Source organism: Dromaius novaehollandiae, chromosome W (assembly GCF_036370855.1).
Source record: "Dromaius novaehollandiae isolate bDroNov1 chromosome W, bDroNov1.hap1, whole genome shotgun sequence".
Taxonomy (NCBI): domain Eukaryota; kingdom Metazoa; phylum Chordata; class Aves; order Casuariiformes; family Dromaiidae; genus Dromaius; species Dromaius novaehollandiae.
This window is the reverse complement of record NC_088130.1, coordinates 48,931,755-48,950,131: the sequence shown is the minus strand read 5'-3', so window position 1 is coordinate 48,950,131 and position 18,377 is coordinate 48,931,755. Positions and strand designations below refer to the sequence as shown.

Genomic DNA, 18,377 nt, shown 5'->3' with positions numbered 1-18,377 from the left:
GGATGCATTTCCTCACTTTGTGAGGTAATAAAAAATTAGTTTTTACCCACATGCGCCAAACAGAACAAATATTCAATGTTTTGGTCTTTTGTGTTTTACTAGTGACAATTCCATCATTTCTATAGATCCATATCATTGTTAGGAGTAACATACCCTTCCCTAGGTGTATCACTTCTAGTCATGAGGGCAGCAAGGGAGATGAATGATGCTGTGTTCTTTGCAGACGTAATTGTCATTTACAGCACTGACTCAGAGGAAGTAGTAATTCTGCATAAAGTATTCCATCAGACTGGCTGATGTGTTATCCCAAAATGGTATGTTGAGGCAATAAAGAACAGTCACTTTTCTGAGCATCTGTTAAAAGGGCAGAGTCAGCTTAAAATCTAGCCAACTTATAAAAGTTAGTTAAAAGTAGTTCTACATTTTCCTACACATCTCCTAAATGACTTGTGAAGCTTATTTATAGAAACATATGTCTTTATGTGACAAAGGCACACAAAAGATGAAACTGACTTAAACAAAACCAGTGAAGTTAGCCACAGATGAAAGTGCAGGCAAAAGTCACCAGGGAAATATTTTTGTTCAGCATTACTTGCAACAGCTGGTGTAACTCTCAATAAGAAATGTGTAGTTACATTGATTATGTTCCTTTCAGAAAGAAGTGACCTGTGGAGAGACGTGAAGAAACAAGCTATTATTCAGTCCAATTTCATTCTCTTAGACCACAACTTCAATGAAACAACAAGCAACAACAACAAAAAGTTAGCTCTTAGATTAAGTTTATTGATATCAATAGTTTATCAATACATTACCTGGAACAGCAAAGGACTAACTCAGAAAGTTCCTATTACATTCCCCTCTTTATTTCCATTCACCCCTCACCTCTTTTCTTTATATGCAAAAAGTAGAACCTTCATCTTGTCTAGGAACTGTAATTCTATATATTTTCCAAGCAAAGTAATTTTAACCATCCAACCAACTACAGCTGAGCATAAAAGGTTATTGGCTTTTGTATTTTTAGGCATACTTCACACAAAATGCTATGAGGCTTGTCAGAATCAAAGCTGGATATATGTATTTATATCATTATGCTTTTACTTAGCCAGATAAAACCTATACAAATGATACCACAAAAACTTTTGGTGAGATTAGCTTAAGATGAAGTAGTAAGTTTTGCATAATGTTCACTCTGCGGATGCTGAAGTTTATCATTATCCTGACTGTAGTCTGAAACATGATTTTTAGCTCTCAAGCCACTTCCAAGCAGTTGTCTTCTGAATGCTAATTTCACTCTTGTGTTGGCAGATCCATACAGAGTGTGTCCTGAATGTTGCCATGGTTATACTCCCAATTTAGTAAACAGTATGAAATAAACCCACATTCAATGGCAATAATGGAATTTAGACTGATCCCTAGGTACTATTAAAGTGGTTCCTCTTCATTTACATTTCTTAAAAACCTGAGTAAACAGAAGTTGCATTTTCATTTCCAAGTTGCCAGTACTGGGGATACCATTCCTTTCAAGAAGTGCTCGAACTGAGCAAACAATTTTTCACTCCTAGGTCCATCACTGCAGAGAAGGCAAGAGATTCTGAACACAGGAAAAAGTTGCCTTCTTCTCCTTAGCAGATGTAGTGACTGTAACTCATGAGTACCAGATGGAGGTCATCACCACAGCATCAATTATTGGGAGAGGAAACTGCAACTTTTGTAAGGTCCAGAGTTATTTTAGGAGGATTTTCCTGATGTTAGAATCAGTCCAGGGTGGATCCAATTTCCATGGTGGTAAATGCCATTTAGAGGGTGGAGTTGGCAAAGGGCTGGGCGCTAGATCATCCTCCAAGTCTTGCTTGCATTACTTCTGCCCTTCTCTTCCTCAGTTCTTCCACTCCTGACCCATACCCTAGTGATTTCTTACTTTCCTGTTAAAGTAAACATCTCTAGCTTTCCTAGAGAACATGCAAAACAGCCATTCAACCACAGCCGGTAAACTTTTGTTTTAAAATACAGAAATCAAAGCCTTTATGTTTGCAAAGATAAGCTGAAAGGTCAGAATAGGGTGCAAATTGATGCAGTATTGGCTGTCCAGGTTTGCATTTGGAGAGCTTTGGTGCATGTGCTGCTGCCCTGAGCAAAGTGAAAACTGGACAGCATCTGCCAGGCTTTGCTGCTGCTACTCAGAACCACTGAAACCACAGAAGAACAAGTTGATTTTTGTGCTGGCTGTAACGAAGCTCTGAGAAACATGTATGAAAGTTACTAACTGGGAAGCAGTTCTGACTCAGCGTACTGGAGAGATTCTTCCTTCTTCACAGTTTGGGGAGAGCAGTAACATAGCATTGGATCTTCACTGCAGCCATCACAGCTCAACGAATTCAGAGGCTTCACAGAGACCTGTCCCTACCCTACCCGCAACCTCCATTTTTTGGAACAACTGAAAAAATGTATTTTACATGAACACACCAGAACAGATTTCTATTCCTCCTGCTCATGGATCACAACATCCCTAGGGTGGCTGATGGTGACATCTGCCTAAGCCTACAGCCAGCCTGACACAGTATCTCCTACAGCGTGTGAACCACACCACAAATAGTGCCTCTATCTGTTGCTTTTGAAGGTCCCCAAATACAGCTCAGCAGAGGACAGTGTCTAGCAACAGGACAGATATTCTGTGAGTCCTACCCAATTTATTCAAGAAATATGGATACATATTAAGTATCAAGAGGTCCCTTCCTTTTCAGTAGTTAAAACTAAGAAATACTGACAAATTCTTGCAAATTCTAATATCCCCATGGAACAGGCTCAAAGCACTAGCACTCTGGGAAAGTAAGAGTACATTGTGCCACTGTTATTCCAAGTGTAGAAGTGCAGTGGAGGCATATCTCTCTGCTCATCTTAATCCCTGGAGCATAGAAGAGGAAAAGGAAGAATGCTCTCCCTTTCTATTCAGAACAACTTCAAAAGTTAGATGCTGTTTAGCCACATGCCAGTGGAAAAGAATTAAAGCCCTGCTCCAAGAAAGGGATTCCAATGAAACCTTTGAAGCTACTGAAGTAGAAAGAAGTAGTGGGTTTTCTAACAAAGTTTTACTGCAGAGCTCTAACCATATTTTATCTCTATCTTCTGAATTTGATTACAAGACTTAGCCAAGATATTAGCTCTGGTACAATTTCCAAGATTGCAGAACAGGAAGAATAAGAAGTAGGAACATAAGTGGATGAAATGTTTAGGGGGCATTAGTTAGAAAAAAGAAGTATAATGTCTGTTTCTATACTGAACTGTCACTATCGAAGTACTGTCAAAGGGATATGGGAAAGAGAAGCGGTAAAAACAGACTAATATACAAAGCAAATATATACAGTTAGTGTAAAATAAAGTAAAAGCATATCAAGATCACCCAAGATATTCATTGGTAAACTGTGTTTAACTCCAATGGGATGGAGCATCCCACAGCTGAGTCATTTGGCTTTGCAGGAATAGCATGGTAAAACAAGATACATCGTTCTAGTTAGCACTTGGGCTACAAAATTTCTAATACTTTTTTTAATGCCAAAGTTTTTACTTAGCTCAACCCAATCTGATACAATACCATAGCTTTTAAATGGCAGTCTGCTTAAGGATGGAGTTGACACCAAATACAGCTACACAGCTACAACAAATAGAAGATGAAAACTGAAGAGAGTAAAGACAAATCCCCCAAATGTTATACCCGTATCAGGTCTTTACTAATTATTCTTCCGTGTTGTTCTCTTTGCCCAAATGAAGCTTAACACGATGGCACATTTCTGCAATACAGGAAATCTCAGTCTTCTGTTTCACAGAGTGTCTGAATTACAAAGAAGCCCTTATATCCAATCCAGATAGGCTGAGGAACAGAATAAGACTTTGTACTTCATTAAACTATTTTATGAAAATAAAGAGCTTAATCCACATCACAGACTGTATTCACTGTGTCCTACAAATGAAAAAAACCAGGGGGCACTGTGACACAGTGCAGCTACAATACTACTTGGGTACTCTGCTTGAGACAGATGGAAGCCTAGATTCTTATATAATGGGGAGGAAGAGGAGGGATTTTCTTCCTGTGAGAAGTTCTGAGTGTAGGTTTGTCTAATTTGTACCTGAAGACAGATTCAATTACCTCAGGTTGTGACCACAGTTTAAGTGGGCTAAAACTGCACAAAGGGAGCCAGCTGTGAGACTACTACCTTGCAAGCTTGTCACTGATACAACCAAGAAAAGACTACTCTACAAATCCTAACTGGATGTATTTCAGCTCCAGCAAAGCTACAGGAAGGTTTGTAATACTCTGAATATTTGTGAATTAAGAGTTTAACAACCAGTGGGAATCAAAGTATAAACGGATTGTTAAGAAAATATGTTTAAGTTCAGCTCAAGCAGTTTCCCCAGTTTACCATATGCAATCACTGGTGACTAAGTTAGAGGAAGCAGACATTGTACCCAGCTTTTTAAAAGAATGACGGTTATTTAAACAGGAACCATTTTAATATTGCTGAACAATGTCTGACTTTCCTCTGCCTCCATAACTTCTGTAGGTTCTCAGTAATCATTTATAAAGGCAGAGCAGTTCACAGAAGACTGGCAAATAGTTGAAGCAATTGCTGGCTAACTAGCTGTACTTTCCTCTCCTTGCACTGCTGTCTTGGCTGGGTTGGTGGAGACACAGAGGCAGCAGCACAGCAAGGGTCCTAGAAATAGGCACCACATCTGTACATTGTAGGGCAGGAGCTTCAACTCCTGCAGCGAGCATACCGTTTGAATTTTTTGGCAGATTTAACCTGTTTCCTTGTCAGTACAGCTCTCTCGCCATCACAAATGAATCTGGACTCAGATGGGAGGAGGAGGTTTTTTCTTTTTTGTCTTTTTTTTTTTTTTTTTTTTGCCTCAGAGCCATTCTACCAGTACTTTGCATCCTGGAAAATGGACTTCTGAGTATTTTTAGTTACAGTTGTGCAGGTATTTATTTTCTTTCTTTGCCACAGGAGAACATCTGGGTAAGCAACGATTTTTGTTCCTGACATTAGTGGATTGAGGTTTGCATGAGAGTTTCCAGCCAAGAATACATTGCCTGCCATAGCCCAGTGGCTATTGGGTAGGGTCTAATACAAGGAAGTCCAAAGCGGTGGTGCAGCTTAAAGGGAGGAAGCTAGAGAGGATAAAAGTAAGTTGGTTAGCATAGAATGCTTATCCACAAGAAGCCAGTCCAATTATATTTCCAGTTAGACCATCAGTAGCATAATTTTGACTAAACAATACTTCACTGTCTGTGCATTATATATGCTGAGGAGTTCCTATAAGTGTTGGAAGACAGATCAGTGGCATTTTGCAACTGATTGATTAACTTCTGAACTGGTCTATCATATTTCTGGGGGAGAATGTGTGACACTAGAACAGGTTAAAGCTTTAGAAATCTTGTTTTTATTTTTATTTTTTTCGGATTTCCCAACCCCCTTACCAAAATTAAGTGTATGTACTTGCATTAAAGGGGGAAAAAAACATTTCTAGAGGGAGAAGTTTTTGGCAAACTTATATTGATCCTAGAGAAATATATACCTCTAAAAACAAAGTTTACAAAAATTTGCGAGAGGAATAACACTGTTTTTACTTTGAGAGTTCAAAAATTTTGCAACTTAGATCCGTAGAAGGCCACAACAAATCTACAGTGATGTTAAATACAGCTTCCTCTCAGAGACAGAATTTTCTGCTTTAGGCTTTTGCAAATGTTAAGCGAGTAAGTTAAAACTCTAAAGAAAGGTGAGATGATCTTATTCCTCTGTTCCAAGACCTTGAAATTCTGAACTTTCTAAAGCAGTTCAACATGTTTAACTTTCAGGAGTCACTTGCACACTTTCACTTTACTTGCAACAGTGATGCTTTTATCCCTAGTAACTCAGTAGTGAGCTAAACTGTCCCAACAGATATCCCAACACAAGGCTCCTTATAAGGAAGAAATAATTCATTCCCAGGGTCTATTCTCAATAAATGTAAACTGAATGTGCTCATTCCTTGAGGAAATACAGAGCAGTATTAATTCACATAGCTCTGAGACTCTGGCATACACAATGCCCTCCCCTTCAGTCCATCTCAGAATGACTTCATAAGTCAAGTATCAAGCCACAAAAAGGCAGAGGACATAGCAATGAATGTCAAGAGGATTTAGCTCAAATTAAGATGTTTTTCTCTTTACACTATTCTAGAAAACTGATAAAGCATGCTCAGCATTTTAAGTACATTTTCCTAAATGTTTTTAGACTCTAGCATCTGACTCTGGTTTTGGAATCATTGTGGAATTTAATTAGGGTAAAAAGCTGCATTTTGAAAGGCCTCATTCAGTGCTGCTAGTTTATTTTCACTTTAATGGAAGAACTCTAAAGTCTTAAAAGTGCTGGCAATATTTATCCTAGAGTGTTTGGTTTGATTTAAAAGGCAGACTTTTAAAGGCAGACTTTCTATTTTTAACTCATAGGTAAAAATAGTCTCCAAACACAGTGAATAAAACTATTTGAGAGAAGATTTAAAAACCTGAAGATATGAACCAAACAGTACTATTTTCTTCATCTACAATCTTAAGATGATTACTTCATCAGTTCTCATCCCTACTGTCTGTTTTCCCAAATAATTTGCTAATTGTGAACTTCATGCAACTAACACAAAGTGTAGTTGTATTAGCTGCCTTTTCCTACAGCATTGTTTTTCAAGCTTTCAAACAACAAATACATTTGGAATCCATAATATCTATAGCTTTCTTATAGGAACTAAAGTGCTTAGTTATCTAAAAAAAACTGTAAAGGAACAGGTTAAAAAAAGATGTGTTCAGCATTGTAAATTCATTTGCTTCAGTATATCGATCAGCTTTTCTTGTACTCAATTATTAAAACTTTTAATTAACTCTCAATAATTTTTCTTAGAGCTTTAGCTCTGAGAATCCTGCCAATTTCAGTCTCCTTTCCCGAATTTTTTCCTCTGCATCTCTGACTCCCTGACCTCCCTGTGTTTAGAAATATTTTATGCAAAGCATGAATTTGGACTTTTGGTCTACTTAAATGCAGTAATGCCATGTCTCCCCTTAATGGTTGTTGTTCTTGTTCTCATCTTTCCAGATAAGTTTTAACCACCAGGGTGACTTGTATTGTCCAGCACTCAGTTGTCTGAAATCTAGAGTTTTCTACATACAGATCATTTTTTTATGTCATACAGAGACAACTGTACAGCTGTATGTGATTTTTCTTTTAAATAAGCAAAACCTATAGAATACCTAAGCCTTGTATATGTTACTGCAATGACTGAAAATGATCACAAGTGGCCTAGTGCTTTGAAACATTATTAAGAAAGAGTTTAACTGAGCTGTTGCCAAGGCTGTATTTCCAAGAAGCTTGCAGAACAGCCTTTGGCTAAGTGTGGGATGTTAACCAAGTTCAGGTTGCTGTTCTGCAGCCATTCTTTCCCCTCTGTATAACTCTGGAATACAGCCCTTCTAAAAGCATGAAGCAGAAAAAGAGGAAATGAAGGCTCAGTAAGGTCTCCCGACAAAAGAGCACCTATTGAAAAAAAAAAAACCCAACTAACTACAAATTTAAACACAGTTATGGCATGGCTTTAACACACCTTAATTTCTTCACTGGGATTAACATTCCTTCCCTGTTGAGTTCATTTAACTCTCTGAAAGCAAAGGGCAACACTGGCAGAACAGTGGAACTTCAGGCTTAGATTATAACTTGTAAGCTGTTAGTGCTACTGCTGTTGTACAGGTACATCAGCGCAGGAGCAGCCCAGGAGAAGTGTACCCGATGCTTGTGGCATAACCTCAAGAACAAAGATGCTTCATTTACCCCCTAGCCCAGTTAATGGGAAGCAGCTATTTCCGCTGAGTGGTAGATGAATGGAACAGGTGCATTTATGGGCTTTTTCCTCTGCTTTTCTCTAGGATTTCTTAAGTCAATTTTTGATTATTCTTTTCCCCAGATCTGAAAAGGTAAAAAAATTACTAAGTTGAAATAATTGACTCATAGGCTACTTTTACTTGTCATAGATATTTTATTTCTCATTGGCATACCTCTCACTCTTCTTATTTCTCAATTCTTAGTGTACAGCTTGTTTATTATGACATGAAGAATTCTTCCAGTGGTATTAGGGTGTTATTTTTACTGCAGCAGGCGGCTAAGACCTGGTAAAGAACAAGTCATTACCCAATTTAGAAGAGCATTTTTACTGACTTGCTAGACACTTGCTTAGAACAGAAATAACGCTTGAACAACACACAAGAAAAATTGCTTCAAGATGTGGAGAATTCTTAACAAAGATTAAGTAATGGGGACAAAATTAAATATATATTTTTTCTGCTCTCATATATATACATAGGCCATCATAAAGTTATTCATTTCTTACCTTCTACATTCCCCTTTCTCTACTCTCAGAAATCCTGAAATCAATACTATTCTAATAGCAAAGGAAAACACAGTGTCCTCATTTCTTGCCTGTAGTGTTCAGGCTCCCAAATACCCCCCAAATTTAGTAAGTATATAAATGCAGTGGATCCCTTGGAAGATACATGCCTAAAATGATGAGAAGCCAGCTGACATCCTAGCAAGGTGTCTGCAAACGTGTGAAACCAATGCCTCAAGAGTGACCATTTGTACTTGGGAAGCACCTTACATCAGTTTACACTCATTTTCTTCCCAGAAGGTAGCTCTTGTGATCCCAAAGAAAAAAACAAATCATAGAATACACAGAAAATAAGGTATGCTGAACCCCGTCTGTTAGTCTGCAGTTTAAACATCTTCGCTCAAAACCATCAGCTGTTTTCTTAACACAAGCAAATGACAATAACAAAAAAGCAAAAAGGTTCAATTCCTAGACATAGAAAAATTATCTTGAGAAATTACAAGTCAATGCTACTAAGAGCTTAGTAGCATACCAAAAAGCCAATACTTGCATATTCTAAACCATTGTCAGATTTTCCTCCAATCTTTCTCTAGAAATCTAAGTCAGCAAGTTTGATAAAGTTGACTGAATTTCTCATCCATTTTTAATAGAAAATGCAGTTTCTGCAAAACTATTCAATCACCTGTTTAAAAAATAAATTATTGCCCTAGTCCAGGTTTTTGGGGAGAACAAAAATAGGTACTAAGTTTCAAGTTAGCTTGACGCTAGTTGTGTTTCCCAGATCTCACACCTGACACCCTTGACATTCTTTGAGCAGTGTTCCCTGATGGAGCCATCTCCCCTGACCTGCACGTCCCAACTACACAGTTGCACTGCATCATGGAAAATGTAGTCCAGCTGGATGTTAGCCTACACGAGCAAATGAAGCAATACGGCACTCAAATTAGGGATTCTGCATAACATGTCAGCAATTGCTATTCACTGTTAAAAGGAAGCAAGATATATAGGTGTTTTTTCCACTGCAAGTTGCTAAAAAAATATTTTCGAAGTAATGTTTATCAGAACGTTTAATTCCATTAAAAAGAAGAAAAGTTCATTGTTCTAAAATAAGGTTATATCAAAGTCTCCCTCCACAAGAAAAAAGAAAACGTTATCAGCTTTATTCGTTAGCTCTGGTCTTTCCTGTGTGGTATTTCTATAATATTTTGCATCAGCAGCCTGTCTGTAACTAGGGCTAGAATTGTATCCATCATTCCCTGCTGCAAGTGGAGGTAACAGAACACAGACTTCACTTGGGGTTTATTTTGTCTTATTTAGGAGTCTTATATTCTGATTTTGAGGCTGCTATTGTATTTTCTTTTTCAAGGAAGGCCATTTAATTTGAACAGCCAGTATGATTTTTGAATGGTTTATTTGAGCGGATCCTGAAAATAATCATAATAAAAATCCTTTTTACTTTATGCACTATGGAGGCTGCGAGCATTACACCCATTATACCCACTCGCTAAAAATTAACCAGAACAGATGGTTAATACAGCATTTTTTTATAGGTCTTCCAACACCAAGGCAAACATAATATTTTAATTGCATTCGATTTACTCACTGCGGGTTGTGGCACCAAGCCCTTCACCTTGGGCTACCGGAGCGGTTCCAGCCCGGGCCATCTGCGGAGCGAGGCGTTAACGTCCAGCCCGCGCCCCGCGCTCCCCGGACCAGTAACGGCCGCGGCAGCGCGCGTGGGGCCGCGCGCGGCCGGCACGGGCCGGCTACCGTAGTGCCTGTGATAGACGGGACAGCCTGAGGGGGCGGGGGTGGGCTGCTTGCGTCACGCGTGGGGAAACCGACCGCGGCTCCCGCCCCAGGGGCGACCTGAAACTGGCTTCGCCCCACACGGCCGCGCCCAAGGCTGCTTCAGCCGCGCGTGGGGAAAACGACCCCGGCTGCTGCCCTAGAGGCGGGCTGAAACAGGCGAGGCCCGTAATTTTTCTCTGGGGCAGGAGTCCAGGCCCCTCTCTCCCCGCGCGGGGCCGCAGCCGTTGCGAGCCCGCCGGGGACGCCTCTCACCTGTTCGCCGCGTCTCCGCCGTCTCGCCGCAGCTCCAGCGCCGGCAGCGCGGCTGGAGGCGGGCCAGCCCCCGTCTTCCCCGGGCGGCCGCTGCCGCTCCTGTGCCGTTACCGTATTTCCCTGCGCTCGCTCCCCCCTCCCGGCTTTCCCAGCAGAGGTGACCGGGTTGAGGCCGCGGCGGCCCCGCCCCCGCATTCCATTCCCTACATGGTGCCACTGAGGGCGCCGCCGGCACCGCCCCCTTTTCCCACCACGCGCGCCAGGCGCGCCCGGGCTTGCGCGCGTGACATCAGCGGAGGGTGCGGGGGAGAAGAAGGCGACACATCGACACGGCGTCCCCGCCCCGCCCCGCGCAGCCGGAGGCAGGAGAGCGCGAGCGAGCGCGCGCGCCCCTCGTCCCCCTCCCACCGGCGCGTGGAACGAGCCTTCCTCGGGCCGTTCTATTTATGTTTGTGGCGCCGATTTGCATAAGGCGCCGCCCCCTCGCCGTGGGCGAGGCCGGGAGGCCCCGCCCACGAGCCCATGTAAGGGCAAAAGGGGGCGGGGCGCGCGGCGCTCGCGGCCGCTCGCCCGCTTCCTGGTGCCGTTTATAGGGTACAGCCACTTCCGCTGTCTGCTTAGAAGCGGCGCGATCATGGCGGAGCGCGGTCAGCTCCCTCCCCCCGCGAAGCGCCTCTGCTGCAGACCCGGCTATGGGTCGGGGTGCAGGCCGGGCCAGCGGGCGGGCGGCGCCGGACCCGGCAGCGGGGCGCTCTGCGCCGGACCCTCCTCCGCAGCCGCCGCCGCCGCCCTGGGGCTGCTGCCGCTCGGCAAGACCCAGAGCCCCGAGTCCCTGCTGGACATCGCGGCTCGCAAGGTGGCGGAGAAGTGGCCCTTCCAGCGGGTGGAGGAGCGCTTCGAGCGGATCCCGGAGCCGGTGCAGCGCAGGATCGTCTACTGGTCCTTCCCCCGCAGCGAGAGGGAGATCTGCATGTACTCCTCCTTCAACACCGGCGCCGAGGACCCCGCCGCCGTCCCCGGGGGGGCCGCCTCCGGCACCGCGCCCGGCGGGGCCGCCGACTCCGCCGCCGCCGACGAGACCCGCCTGCCCTTCCGCAGGGGCATCGCGCTGCTCGACGGCGGCTGCGTCGACAACGTCCTGCAAGTCGGTGAGTCACTGGCCGGGGCCGCGCTCCGCGGCCGCGCCGCCGGCCCCCTCCCCTCCCTCCCCTCCCCTCCGCGGCGGGGCGCCGCCGCCGGCCGTGCCCCCGCCGCTGCCCCCCGGCGCCGCCACCTGCGCCGCCCCCGCCCGCCGGCGGCTCCCGCGGGGGCGCGGGCCGGAGCCCCCTCGCCGGCGGTCCGGCCGCGCAGCCCCGCACTTCCACCCCGAAATCCGGGCCGTGCAACTTCCTCTGCCAGTCTCCTCCCCCTCGCATCCCCGGCGCGGAGCGGCGCCGCCGGCCCCTGTCTCCTTGACACGGCCGGCCGGGCCCCGCCGCTGCCCCCGCGCCCGGCCACCGGCGCCGCGTAATCCCGCCCGGCGCGGCGCGGCGCGTCCCCTCCCCGCCTCCACCCCCGGTAATCCGGGTCATCCTAATACCCCGAGCCACAATAGAGCGAGAGAGATGCCGCCGCCGCCCCCTCCCCCCGGGACCGCGGCCGCGGGTGGAAATGAATCAGCAGAAGGCGGCGGGGGGGGCGGGGGCGGGATGCGCCGTTACCCGAAATAAAGGAATAAAACCGAGCGCGAGACCCGGGAGCGGCTCCGCCGGGCGAGCGCGGCGGCGGCGGGGGGAGCCGCGAACAAAGGCGCCTCCCGGGCAGCGGCGGCGGCCCCGCACCCGGCGGCCGGGGCGGCGGGGCCGGGCGGGGCGCGGGGGGCCGCGGCCGCCCCGTGACAGCGGCGGGGGGGGCGGGACGCGGCGGCTCTGCCCGCGCTGGACGACGCTCCCCCGCCGCCGCCCCGGGCGGTGGCGGCTCCCGGCGGCCCCGGAGGTGGGTGTCCGCCCCGCCGGCGCGCCGCACGGGGTCCCGGGGGGTCTCGGGCCCGGCTTGCCCCCCGCCCGGGGGTCGCTCCCCGGTGAAACTTCCGCGGGGGGGGGGGGTCGGGCCGCGGCCGCTTTGTGCGCGGGGGGCGGCCGGGCTGCGCCGCCGGGCGATGCCCCGCGGAGCGGGAGGGGGCCGGGCACTTTGTTCTCATTTTCATGTTTATTTGCGTCCTTTTCAGTTTTCTGCCGCTCCCCCTCCCCCCGCCCCGAAAGGGGAAGCCAGACAAAAGAGGCTCTTTATTTCTTTTCACCGCCGGCGAAACGGCGAGGCTCTGACAAAGGGCGCGGAGGGCTGCGCCGCGCTCCCGCCGGCGGCCCGCGGGGCGGTGCGGTGCGGCCCGGCCCGGCCCGTCCGTGCCCCGGCGCCGCCGCTCGCTGCCGGCCCCGCGGGGAGCCCGTGCCCGCGGCCGCCTCTTCTCCGACGGGAAGCGCTGCTGCTGTTTCCAGGCTCGGCGCCCTTCCCTCCTGCCTAGGGGGAGTTCAGCTTTGAGACAATCACTCTCTTTTTTATTTTAATCTAATTAACTTTCTTATAAGTTTCATCTTTTGGCTTTCCTTCGCTTTCCAAAGGTCTGAGGCACGTCTGTGGTTCCTCGGGACTGTCAGAACCAGAAGTAGGGCTGCTTCGGTTCGATTGGCGATGCTGAGGTTTTTTTTCCTCTGCTTGCACTTGATTCTGTTTGCAAGCGATGAGGAATGACAGGAGTGCACATAGGGAGGGTTTCTTGGCTGATTACATTTAAGCCAGGAATTCACTGTGAAAATAAAGCCAAGGGGCGATAAATAAAAGATGCAATCTCCTCCAGGAGACAGACACCCAGCGTGGGCTTTGCTTTGCTTGCTTTCAGCAGTGGAATAGGCCTCAGTGAGTAGTTGTGAAAGAAAAAAGTAACTTTTTGTATAGCTTCAAAAGGGGGGGGGGGCACTGAGTAATGTTGGCAAGGGTCAGTGTGAAGAAAGAAAATATGCATAAATACGACTGAAGTGTTGACTGCTGCTTCTGGAGCCCTTAAACACATTCCAAACAAACACTATACATACTGCTGAAAATACACTCTTTTTTTTAACTTATGAGAGCCTCTTCTGGAAAGCTGTGCAAAAATAGTGGAAAGTGGTGATATGAAACATGTCAGTTGCTGTGGCAGAGTCTTTGGGCTTGGCCAGTGAGGGAGCAGTGGAAAGCTTCGGGTGGGCTGGGTGCTCGCAGGAAACTCCTCGTATGATTTGGGGTAGCTGTGTCATTAGGGCTGGTAAAGACTCTTGCCAGTGAGATACTCCTTGTGAAGCAAAACAGTGCAACTGTGAAAGCAAATTCAACTGCAGTGAGCTGTATTGGGTGGAGAATGGAATTGGTTCCATATAACACAGCTGAATATGTAGCGTTGAGGAAAACTTAATGTTGAGTTTATATAAGTGCGTGTTTAGTGACCATATAAATGTGAACTTATGTTCTTTGCAGTATGAGTAATGGAAACTCTGTAAATGTTTACTATTGTACTATGGAAAAGTGCAGTTATTGGACAAAGTACGTTTTATTACATATCAATTCTAGCAGCCTTACTTGTTACACTAAGTGTTACTATAAACAGGGAATGCCGGATTTGATATCTGAGGGAGACGCATAAATTTCATTTTAGAGCTAGTTAATGGAACCATTTGCTTCTGAATTTTACATTTTGCAATCTAGCTGTGTGTAAACATCCAGTCAAATTTATCATAGCAACTTTTTTCAAGCAGTAGAATTTAAAAAACCTTGTTTCTATACTCTTTTTTTCTAAAACTATTCATCTTATGCTGCTTCATGCCCCCCTTTTGACTTTTTCATCTCCCATCTGTAATTAGAAGGAAATCCTAAATAAAAGAAAGATAACACATTAGTCAAACACATAGGTTTTAATAATCAAGCAGAAAAGCTGTCCGCTAGTGTATTTTGAAGTTAAATGATATTGCTGCAGTGTAATAATTAGTGTCACTTCATTTTGAAAGATTTTTCTCAAAAGAAGTTGGTTTAAAAACTCTATTTGCATCAAACCTATTGATGGCCTTTTTCTTCTTTTTTTAAAGTGTATTTTTTTAAAATGGTATGTTTGAACCAGACAAAGGATTTTTTTTCTTAGCTTATTTAAAAAAGATTCAGAATTCAGGCTCCTAAAACAAACCTTTTTAACTATATAAAACAAAGCTTTTCTACTTGTTTTTTTGTTTATTTCAAACTAAATATTTTTAGTGATAATTGCAGTCTAAACATGAAAACACTCTGAGTAAATACAACAATCTGGAAGGAAAATTAGAAATTGACTGTTGCATTTGGCTAAATTTATAAAGATGCCAAGAGTGAGCAGACAGTTTTAGATGGTGAAGTGTATATTTGGTTTCTGAGGTTAGTCCCGAATTAGTATACAGTACTGTATTGTCGTCACAGCTGTGTCTGTCAAGGTTAGGAAGAGGCGTGATCCCTCAATAGCACAGTTGACCTGGCGAGGGCCCTTAACGCAGCTATTCTGGGAGAAGGGAAAAAACCCTGTGCTGTGTGTTGGTATGACTCTTTTTGCTTGGGGAAAGACAGAGGCTGCATTGGCTGTGGTGGTATAAAGCTCGGTTTTGCTGCTGTAGCTGCATCTACATTAGAAGCACTTGAAGTGATTTTCTGATATGTCATGTAAGTACTCCTAGAATATCCTTGTCCATCTTTAATTTGAGGTCAGCTAGTCTTTGCTGCATAGATCTTGCTTGCTCATGCAGGCCTTCCTTTAAGGTGTTACAGCCCTTTGCACGGTAGTGTAAGACTTTATAATCACAGCAGTCATGCCTCTTAGGTATGAATGGCAAGAGAGAGTTGGAGGGAAGAAACTCCTAGGGAAGGAAAATAATGTAAAGAACTAATTGACTGGTGCTTACCACAGCTCTAGAATTTAACGTTAATATTGTAAGCTAGAAAAAAAACCCTACCTTGTCTCTGGAAGAGGGTTCAGCTGAACAGAATCATCAGTGTGGAACTGCAGATTCATTTTCTACAGCCTATCGGTGAGATGTGATCGGGGGATGTAACTAAAAAGTAAAATTTCTCAAGTGTAAAGTAATTGTTGGAACTCCCTGGATGTTTCCTTAGTTGATTCTTAAATGAAGTTAAAAGACTAGTGATTTTTTTTTTCAATTTTCTTTTAATGAGAAGTATTTATCTTCTGACTCAGAGGTGCTTTTATAATCTATTGTTACAGCTAATTATTCCCCCCCCATCTTCCTTTTTTGCAAATATGAGCTAAATCTTGGTAATTGCTTTCAGAACCAGGAGAAGCTTGCTTTTTTTTCCTCTTCCCTCTCACCAGGAACAGAAAGCTTTACAAGACCATGTTGGTAACTGCTCTCTAATTCTGGTTGAATGCAGTCTGTATGTATGGTGATCAGCAACTTTCAGATCCTTTCAAAGGATGATGATTCTAGTAAATCATTTTTTTGTTCTTCATAGCCATCTTTGCCCAAAATAACATGATATTGTACAGCAAGCAAAACAAATGGAATTTGTTTTGTAAATGTAAAGTTTAATTGTAGTGCCAACAATATCGTGTGAAGCACCTTTCCGTTGATAAAATGACACTGCGTATTTTATCAAAGCTGGCACAAACATCTTTGTGCTGTAAATTGAAATGCACTTTTTGGCAGGCATGATGTTCTCCACTGAAGCAAGCAATATATACCTAGTTGTTGATGAAACCTGTAGGACATGTGGATTTAGTAAAACATTTTTTTCTAATGTAAGTAATGCTAAATTGCATGACTCAATTAAGGCTGTCATTTCTGGAGCTGTAAGCTGTCTGTTTTGCATCAGCTTTGTGGTGTCCTGTGGTTCTGAATTGTCGTGGTGTGTGTAGTGACCCTTTTCCAACCAGAGAAGGTTGTGTTAAACTTCTCGTCCTCCTCAAACAGGCAGTATGTGGCGTGTCTGCTGACATGCCAAAGAAACAAGTATGATTTCTATAGCAGTCAGCCTGATGTTGGGGTTTGGTTAGGAATGTATGACTAAAACAAGTAATCCAGAATTTGTCAATACAGTATTGTGGTAGGGGAGTAAACAAATGTCTGTCTTCTTGCTGGACTTTTTTTTTTCTTTTTGAATCAGTTCCAAGACTATTACAGTCTTGCAAAAATATCTTCACTGATTCCAGTTTCAGTTCACTTTAAGAAGTATCTACCAGTATTTCTGAGTTCCGGAACAGAAACCAGTGAACTCATTTTTAAAGATTTCTTCCTGAAAGAGAGACATCTGAATGCATTCCAGTTTCCTTGTTAGATTTGGAATGCAATGCATTAATTAGGGAACACGCAAGCTATTTTCAGTCTGTATGCATGTGTGCTCTAATGTACTATCCTTGACCTTGAATAATTTCTTTGGAAACCTTAAAAAAAAAAAAAAAGTTTTCCTTCAAGACCAGATTACTAAACGTGGAAAACTGAATAAATCGCCTCATGCCTTTTTTAATCTTTCCTAAAATATCTAATCTGAATTTCAAGAGAAAGTATTTTAAAGAGATTCCAAGAGGTGAAAATAAAACTTTCTACTGTTTTTCTTTGTAATTATTAATGTAGAATTATTCTTTAAAGGACAGTGTTATTACTTCTGTTCTAGAGTTATTTTTAAGGAGAAACAATCTGTAAATCGTTTCCCATTAAAATTTCTAAAACACAAAAACCTCTTTTCTATAAAAGCTTATATTTTGTTGACCTAAAAAAAATCATTATTTGTTTTTATGTCAGTTTTCATGTTTCATTTTCCCCCTAATTTCAAGGCTTTCCTCACTTCCAAGTAAACAATTTCCATTTTCAAAGCTTGCTTTCTGTTCAAGAAAGTGATTCCATCTCTGTATATGATCAGATGTTTTGGTATGTAGCAGTTCTTGAATTGTAGCCAGTTGTCATGCCAGCAGCTGATGCTTTCTTTTTTTTCCCCTCCCCCCCCCCAACTTTCAGAGATGAACAATTAATTAAAAGCAAAATCTGTGTGTCAGGATAGGCTGAAGCTATTTGAAAGTCAGCACTGGACAAATTGGTTCCCTTAAAAATCCGTTACTATTCCTGGTTGCTATGTTTTGCTGTAGTGTTTGCTATTTTTCTCATAAAGGTTCGTTTTAACAGGTTTATATAAGACTAGGTGACTGACTACTAGGAAAAAAATGACACGCTTCCTCCCATTATAAATAGGTTATCTTGTATAGCAGTTTTTACTGGTGGAGGATAGAGTATTTTAGGTTGCATGATGTACGATACATCTTTGTGGCTTCAATTTTAATGTAACCTCTTACCTAGGTAATTAGTTATGTCAAGACAAATCCTGAAGTTTTTTAGTAACAGAATACTGGTGCAAAGTTGCGGTAGTTTAGGAATGCAGTTGACACCCCATAACTTTCTTTCTCTTCAGCAGATTTTCATTGGGGATTAGGTGGGAGAATTTAATGAATTTTAAAAACAAAAATAAAAACTATTTTAACTGACAAAAGCTATTCTAATTTTTGAATGTTCTCTGCGACAGGAACTAATTTGAAATTTTAAAAAGCTTTCATCTGTAGCAAGGGTACAGATTTAATGTGAATTCTGATTGCCTGGAATGCAGTCAGCCTGAGAGCATGTGAATACTTGAGTACTGTCCAATAACTATACTTGTTGTTCTGGGAGATCCGTCTCCTTGAACTTCCAGTTTTTCCTCTTGGTTTACTATCTAAACTACCTATGTAAAATGCTGTTCTCTGCTGGATGTGTATGTAGTTCTTGACATGGCTTCATAACCTTCAGTGACCTGGATCTCTAGAGATGTCGGCTGGTGCTGTATGCTGGTTTGCAGTCTCCTTCTAGCTACATGCCAATTACCATGATTTATGTGATGTCCTTGCG

General features: G+C 43.8%; 1 protein-coding gene and 1 long non-coding RNA gene across 6 annotated transcripts in view; one reads left to right on the top strand and one right to left on the bottom strand.

Moving 5' to 3' along the window:
• Positions 1-762: 762 nt before the first annotated feature.
• On the bottom strand, positions 763-10,882 carry LOC112995754 (uncharacterized). 4 transcript variants are annotated; one of them, XR_010385854.1, is made up of 4 exons: positions 10,468-10,882; positions 10,007-10,067; positions 8,075-8,185; positions 763-7,985 (listed from the first exon to the last, which is right to left on the bottom strand). It is a non-coding gene; the product is annotated as an uncharacterized LOC112995754 (long non-coding RNA). The 4 variants fall into 4 exon arrangements; XR_010385856.1 differs by lacking the exon at positions 10,468-10,882 and having other exon boundaries at positions 763-5,167; positions 7,627-7,985; positions 10,007-10,459; XR_010385855.1 differs by lacking the exon at positions 10,007-10,067.
• Positions 10,883-11,046: 164 nt separating this feature from the next.
• Positions 11,047-18,377, top strand: part of LOC112995750 (zinc finger SWIM domain-containing protein 6) — a 115,100-nt gene continuing 107,769 nt past the window's right edge. The window contains exon 1 of one of the 2 annotated variants that reach the window (XM_064500711.1): positions 11,047-11,615. In XM_064500711.1, coding sequence (XP_064356781.1) covers positions 11,102-11,615 — 514 coding nt within the window. In that variant the 5' untranslated portion in view covers positions 11,047-11,101. Of the gene's footprint in view, positions 11,616-12,372; positions 12,442-18,377 lie in introns of those variants that run through there. The other variant, XM_064500712.1, reaches the window with a different exon arrangement.